This window comes from Sapajus apella, unplaced genomic scaffold (assembly GCF_009761245.1).
Source record: "Sapajus apella isolate SASKATOON/1434 unplaced genomic scaffold, GSC_monkey_1.0 scaffold5, whole genome shotgun sequence".
NCBI lineage: Eukaryota > Metazoa > Chordata > Mammalia > Primates > Cebidae > Sapajus > Sapajus apella.
Genome location: NW_022436945.1, coordinates 42,419,768 through 42,427,790, shown reverse-complemented (window position 1 = coordinate 42,427,790; position 8,023 = coordinate 42,419,768). Strand labels below are relative to the sequence as shown.

Here is an 8,023-nt window from a genome sequence, read left to right as displayed (position 1 = left end):
ATTTATATACTTAGTAAATTAAGTATATAATTTACTAAGTATATAAAAAAGATTTTCAAAAATTTATTTTCGGCTGGGCCCAGTGGCTCATGGCCATAAATCCTAGCATTTTGGGAGGCTGAGGCTGGAGTATTATTTAAGGCCAGGAGTTCGAGGCCACCCTGGTGACTTAACAAGATCCCATCTCTATAAAACAAATAAACAAAAACAAACAACAACAAAAATTTACTTTCACTCAATTATTGACAAAATTTATTGACAATTTACTACGTGCAAAGATCTGGCATTCTTAAAGTATACCTGAAACTACTTAAAGTGCTTAACTTCGAAAAATCTTATATTTCTCTATATTAAGTGATAAGAATTTAACATAGTAAATACTCAGAATTTTCATTAAGAAAAGATAAAATGACAGTGTTTATAACCAATTATGTGTCAATGAAAACATTGGAAATTTCTTATCAGCAATAAAGTGCTCCAGAAACCATTTTTATGCTGCTACAAAAAAATAATGACTTAGAGAAATAGAAATGCTTAAACAAATATTAAATTGACAGACATTCTATGCTGATTGTGTACTTGTTTCTTTAGAATTCTCCAAGTCCCAGCTGCTTATGTACCCATTGATCCAGATTCACCACCATCATTATCAACTCATTTTATGAAAAAATGTAATCTAAAGTATATCCTTGTTGAGAAAAAGCAAATTAATGTAAGTCTGCGTGTGTCAATTGTTTTTTGTGTGTATTACATTTATCTTTCAATTGAAGCATTCCTTTCTTCTCCTATCTGTATTCCTAAGTCTGCTAAATGTGGCAGGGTTTCTCCGTCTTTGCACTGTGACATTTAGGGTTGAGTAATTGTTGTGAGGAGTGTTCCATACATTATAGGATATTTAACAATATCTTTGATCTCCACTCACAGAAGAGCAAAATAAAAATATTTTTTGTATTTTTAGTAGAGACGGGGTTTCTCCATGTTGGTCAGGCTGGTCTTGAACTCCCGACCTCAGGTGATCCGCCCGCCTCAGCCTCCCAAAGTGCTGGGATTACAGGTGGGAGCCACCACGCCCCGCCTTGTTTTTTTTTTTTAAATGATTGCCAACCAAAGATATAACCAAGAAACACTGCTTTTGGGCCAACAATTGGTATTATATGTTTGGCAAGATGCAGCCCATGCTTCATTATTAATTTATTTATAAAACATTTTTACTAAAGAGGAGAAACATTATAAAAATATATTCAATGTAGCCTGTTTTTGCCCATTTTCTATAAGAGCCAATTTGTATTGGGGTAATTTAAATGCATTCCCCCTCCCTGCTCGCCCCTCACTGTGTGTGTGTGTGTGTGTGTGTGTGTGTGTGTGTGTGTATGTGTGTGTGTGTGTGTGTGTAAGAAGTATCAAGAACTTGAGATATATGGGGGACTTTCTAGAGAATCAAAGCTTTCTTTGTTTTGTTTTGTTTTTGTTTGTTTGTTTGTTTTGAGCCAGAGTCTCACTCTGTTACCCAGGCTGAAGTACAGTGGGCAGTAGTGTGATCTCAGCTCACTGCAGCCTCCGCTTCCCAAGTTCAAGCAGTTCTTGTGCCTCAGCCTCTCAAATAGCTGGAATTATAGGTGTGTGCTACCACACCCAGCTAATTTTTGAACATATTTTTTTAAATAGAGACAGGATTTCACTATGTTGGCCAGGCTAGTCTTGAACTCCCGACCTCAAGTGATCTACCTGCCTCAACCTCCCAAACTGTTGGGAGTACAGGCGTGGCCTGGTCAATAAATATTTAAAAATAAACATTTATTAGTGTGTAGCCAAAGTTTCCTCTGCTACTCAAATTGGTTATTCCATTGTTCATAAGTAAGCAAAACTGAAATGAGGATGTGACGTTTCTTTTTTTTTTTTTAGCAACCTTAGTGAAAATTTTATTAGAGGTAGCTGAGTATCAGTATTAATTGTCACTGTCAAGGTATTCTTTATGACTAGTAAGAATTTGGGCATAGCAAACCCTTGCTTCCTATCCCATGATTTTGATGATAGTATAAGTGTTTTTCCTTCATTTAGCACAGGACCAATTAGTAAGTATTTTTAAGCATCTACTGTATGTATACCCAGCATCCACTAGAGTAGTTGTCAACTGGGGTCAACTGGCAATGTCTAGATTTTTTTATTGTAATGATGGAAGTGGGGTGCTACTGGCATCTAGTGGGTAGAGGCCAGGGATACTGCTAAAACTCCTACATGTACAAGACAGCACTCCACAAAGAATTATCGGCTCCAAAATATCAGTAGCGTTGAAGTTGAGAAACCTTGCAGTAGGACAGGATGATTGGGAGGGCATTGGTATGTAAGCCTTCCACCTTTTTATATTGTAGTTGGAGAGAAAAGTTAATACTCCTGAACCTATAACATCTACATAGTGTGATAATTGTCCTAAGTGAAGTAAACATAACTTAATAGATATAGTAGAATTTTAGTGGGAAAGGATGGTTTTGAGCTAGATCTGAAGAGTATGTAGGCCTTTAATTTTTTCAATATTACAGGCCATTACACATCCCCTACTCAATACATACACATATACCAAACACACAAAGAAAACACTGTAGGCTTCTGGGTTGTAACCTTTTTCTCATTATTTATGTTGATTTATTTAATGTGAAAACTTAGATTACATTTCATTAAGCTGTTTTTGTCAACCTAAAAAGATATATTTAAAGAAACCTTACTTGCAACATGTACAAATTCAGTTTATCATCTCTTCCAACTCACTTCTGCATTAATTCATCTCCATCCACCAAGTCACCTGAGCCAGAAACCTAACAATTTTTTTAGACTCACTCCATATCCAGAAAGTCACCATGTCTTATTTGTTCTTTGCTGATAGACCCTTTTTTTTTAAAATTGCATTTTAGGTTTTGGGGTACGTGTGAAGAACATGCAAGATTGTTGCATAGGTACACACATGGCAGTGTGATTTGCTGCCTTCCTCCCCTTCACCTATATCTGGCATTTCTCCCCATGTTATCTCTCCCCTCCTACCCACCTCCCCGTCCCACCCCATTTCCCCCCAACAGACCCTAGTGTGTAGTGCTCCCCTTCCTGTGTCCATGTGTTCTCATTGTTCAACACCCGCCTATGAGTGAGAACATGTGGTGTTTGATTTTCTGCTCTTGTGTCAGTTTGCTGAGAATGATGGTTTCCAGCTTCATCCATGTCCCTACAAAGGACCCAAACTCATCATTTTTGATGGCTGCATAATATTCCATGGTGTATATGTACCACATTTTCCCTGTCCAGTCTGTCATCGATGGGCATTTGGGTTGCTTCCAGGTCTTTGCTATTGTAAACAATGCTGCAATGAACATTCGTGTGCACGTGTCCTTATAGTAGAACGATTTATAATCCTTTGGATATATACCCAGTAATGGGATTGCTGGGTCGAATGGAATTTCTATTTCTAGATCCTTCAGGAATCTCCACACTGTTTTCCACAATGGTTGAACTAATTTACACTCCCACCAACAGTGTAAAAGTGTTCCTATTTCTCCACATCCTCTCCAGCATCTGTTGTCTCCAGATTTTTTAATGATCGCCATTCTAACTGGCGTGAGATGGTATCTCAATGTAGTTTTGATTTGCATTTCTCTAATGACGCTGATAGACCCTTTCTAACCACTCCTTGCAATAGAATAGTAGTTCAGGACCATATAGTAGATCTGAATTACTGCAAAAGACTCATTAAATGGTTCTCACTTATTACTTATCTCATTTATTATTCTGTCCTTGACAGAGTCTAATCTATGCTATTGCCACCTTCAGTTGGATTCTGTTACTGGTTAAGTTCTAAACTCCTTAGTGCTGAGTGTACAAAGTTACTAAGGATTTGCATCTCATCTATCAACAATGCAACTCACCGCCCCCCCCACCTTTCTTTACCTTAATTGGAATGCTTAATGTTCACCTACCAGCTTTCCCAGGTCAGATCCTCAACGTTGGCTGTTGGCCTGATGTGCCCATTTTCATTATTTGGAGAATAGCTACTTATAACAAATATTACCTATGAAGCAATCTCCAACCTTCTAGGCAGAGTGAAATTCAGCATTCTCTGTTCCCATTAACATTTCAAGCGTGCTTCATTATCATACCATGTTGCATTATAATTGCTTTTATATATCTGGTGTTTTTGAAAGTAAGTACAGCACTTTGCTCTTAGAGTTTTATTTGTCTTTTTATCTCTGGGTATATAGCAAGCACTCCGCAAAAAAGTCATGTTGAATGAGTAAATGAATATAGTTGGCCTTCTGTATCTGGTGGTGTCCCATCCAAGGATTCAACCAATTGTAGATTGAAAACATTTGGGACCCATACCTGTAATTCCAGCACTTTGGGAGACTGAGGCAGGAGATCACTTGAGGCCAGGAATTTGAGACCAGCTTGGGTAACATAGTGAGATTTTGTCTCTGCTAAAAATAAAAAAACTAGCTGGGTGTGGTGGTGCACAGCTGTAGTTCCAGCTACTCAAGAGGCTGAAGCAGGAAGTTTGCTTAAGCCCAGCAGTTCGAGGTTGCAGTCAGTTAAGATGATATTGCTGCACTCCAGCCTGGGCAACAGAGTGAGACTCTGTCTCAAGAAAAAAAAAGAGAAAATATTCAGAAAAAAACAACAAAAAACAATGCAACAGTTAAAAACTAATACAAATTTTAAAATACAGCAACTATTTACATAGCATTTGTTTTGTATTAGTGATAAGTAATCTAGAGATGATTTAAAGTATATAGGAGACTGTGCATGGGTTATATGCAAATACAGCACCATTTTATATAAGGGGCTTGTTCATCTTCAGATTTTGGTATCTGAGATGATCCTGGAACCAATTCCACAGTGGATACTGAAGGATGACTGTATTTCATATTATTTCTATAGTGTTTTTTAACATACTAATATTATAAACTTTGTCCCCCATTTCGCTCAGAAATTTAAATCTTTTCATGAAACATTGAACTATGATACATTTACAGTAGAACATAATGACCTAGTACTCTTCAGACTTCACTGGAAAAATACTGAGGTGGACTTGATGCTAAGTGATGGAAAAGAGAAATATGAAAAAGAAAAAATAAGAAACAGTGTAAGTTCTGAGCATGTCAATGAAGAAAAAGCAGAAGAACACATGGATCTGAGGCTAGAGCATTGCTTAGCCTATGTTCTACATACATCAGGGACTACAGGAATACCAAAGATTGTCAGAGTGCCTCATGAGTGTATAGTACCCAATATCCAGCATTTTCGGTAAGTTCTATTCTTTGACTCTTTCTTAGAACCTATATTTTAGGCTAGGTGCAGTGGCTCACCCCTCTAATCCTAACACTTTGGGAGTCTGAGGTGGGCGGATCACTTGAGGTCAGGAGTTTGAGACCAGCCTGGCCAACATGGGGAAACCTGTCTCTACTAAAAAAAATACAAAAATTAGCCAGATGTGTTGGCAGGCGCCTGTAATCCCAGCTACTTGAGAGGCTGAGGCAGGAGAATTGCTTGAACCCAGGAGATGCAAGTTGGGGTGAGCTGAGAATATGCTACTATACTCCAGCCTGAGTGAAAGAGTGAGACTCTGTCTTGAAAACAAAACAAAACAAAAAACCCCAAACAAAAAAACTTAGTATTTTAAAGGGAAAAAAAGAATTTTAAAACATTTGTTTTCATAACTCTTGTTCCTAAATAGATAGTCCTAAGAAGTAATTAAGTATTTTTGGTTTCAGCTCTATCTGAACTTTAGTTCTCTGCAGACTAGGCCCTTCACCTGTTTCATCCAAGCCTAGGGCCAGACACAGCACAAACACATGATATGGTTAGAAGCTTTGCATCTTAATTATTAATAAAAAGGGAGGAAAGCTTTTCCTAGCAGAAGTACTAGCAGAGTTATATGAGAAAGAAGGAGTTTGTCCTGCTAGAACATGTCAGAGCAGGGCCGAGGAAACAGTGAAAGATCAGGAGCATGGTATGCCCAGTTGAAGTCTGAACTTAATCCAGTAGATGATGGGGAACCATTAAAATAGTCTCATTTTATTCAGTTCACTCTTACAGTAGTATTGTGAAGTTTGACTTGCTGATGTGGTCAAGAGATGAGAAAACTCCAAAGTGCCATTCTTCATTTGCCAAGAAAGACTGGGGGAAATGAACCTTAGGGATGTAGTCCTAGGAAATCAAAGGAGGAAACAGAAATAGAAACCTCACGAGACACATACGTAATTTTATGTCATTTTAAGTTTTATGTAATTTTAAATTTTTAAGCAGTATTCAAAAGTAAAATGGAATGAATGAAAAGGGAAGAAAAATGAATCAAATGAAGTTAATTTTGACAATATATTTTATTTAATTCCTTATATTCCAAAACATTACTTCAAAATATAATCAATATAAAAATTATTTTTATGTTAATCATCTTCAAAATCTGGCATATATTTTATACTTACACATCTCAGTGTGGACTAGCCACATTTTTAGTGCTCAGTGGACCTATGGCATTGGATGGCACATGCAGGCCTGGAAAGAAGAAATGGTTAACTGCTGGCAGAAAAAGATGGCTATTGTAATTGACAATATGGTCTTTAGTGACTTCTTAAGTACCCAAGGTTGCAGCTAGATTACATTAGGCTGGCAATAAGTGAATAGGACATAATAAAACAGAGGTAACAAAAGTCAGGCGTTATTTTCTAGAAACTGGTTTTAATGGAAAAGAAGGAATTCTGGGATGGACATAGGTGTTTTGTCTTTAAGATGGGAGAGGTTGGCTGGGCACAGTGGCTCATGCCTGTAATCCCACACTTTGGGAGGCTAAGGCAGGAGAATTGCTTGAGTCTAGGAGTTCAGAACTAGCCTAGGTAACATAGTGGGACTCTGTCTCTAAGACACATGAAAAAAATTACCTGGGCATGGTGGTATGTGCCTGTAGTCCTAGCAACTTGGGAGGTTAAGGTGGAAGGATTGATTGAGCCCAGGAGGTCAAGACTGCAGTGATCTGTGATCGTACCACTGTACTCCAGCCTTGGTGACAGAGTGAGACCCTATCTTTAAAAACAAAAACAAAGAGCAGTTTACAGGCTGAGGGTAGGGAATTGGTAGAGAAGGTTTGTTTGAATAATGAATTAGTAGTAGAAGTATTAACAAAGGAATAGATACACTGATATGGGAGGGAATGGCATTATTTAAAATACTGAGTGGAATGCCTCTTTTTTTGATACCTTCAAAAAAATTAGGATAATAAAGTACATACATTTCTTGGTGTTAGAGGAAGCCAGTAGGTTTTAACTTTTGTATGAAGCAGAAGGCCAAGTCATACCTAAGAGTGTGGGAGGTGAGGTGGGGATGGGGATGTAGGGAAGAACTTGAAGAGAATGAAGAAGATGAGGAATCTGGGAGAAGTGGAGAGACAGCTGACTCAGAGTCATGGGCCCAGCAGTGGTAAGAATGGTCTATGAAATGGGAGCAAACATTTGCTTAATGAGGATTGAAGAGTTGATTTATGACTAAAGTATACAAATTTCTTGATACCTATTTTGTGCTTCAACTTAATTCAGTTGATTTGCCTGTTAGAAATCCCTTTTGGTTTGCTTTTTTTTTTTTTTTTTTTTTTTGAGACGGAGTTTCACTCATGTTACCCAGGCTGGAGTGCAATGGCGCAATCTCGGCTCACCGCAACCTCCGCCTCCTGGGTTCAGGCAATTCTCCTGCCTCAGCCTCCTGAGTAGCTGGGATTACAGGCACGCACCACCATGCCCAGCTAATTTTTTTGTATTTTTGGTAGAGACGGGGTTTCACCATATTGACCAGGATGGTCTCGATCTCTTGACCTCATGATCCACCCGCCTCGGCCTCCCAAAGTGCTGGGATTACAGGCTTGAGCCACCGCGCCCGGCCTTGCTTTTTTTTTTTTTGAGACCGAGTCTTACACTGCGACTGGAGTGCAATGGTATGATCTCAGCTCACTGCAACCTCCACCTCCTGGGTTGAAGTAATTCTCCTGCCTCAGCCT

General features: G+C 38.5%; 1 protein-coding gene across 11 annotated transcripts in view; it reads left to right on the top strand.

The window, feature by feature from the left end:
- Positions 1-8,023, top strand: part of AASDH (aminoadipate-semialdehyde dehydrogenase) — a 41,808-nt gene that overhangs the window by 3,819 nt on the left and 29,966 nt on the right. For 8 of the 11 annotated variants that reach the window (XM_032274277.1, XM_032274276.1, XM_032274275.1 and 5 more), the window contains 2 exons: positions 592-712; positions 4,967-5,283. In XM_032274277.1, coding sequence (XP_032130168.1) covers positions 592-712; positions 4,967-5,283 — 438 coding nt within the window. The remainder of the gene's footprint in view (positions 1-591; positions 713-4,966; positions 5,284-8,023) is intronic. The other 3 variants (XM_032274281.1, XM_032274282.1, XM_032274283.1) reach the window with 2 other exon arrangements.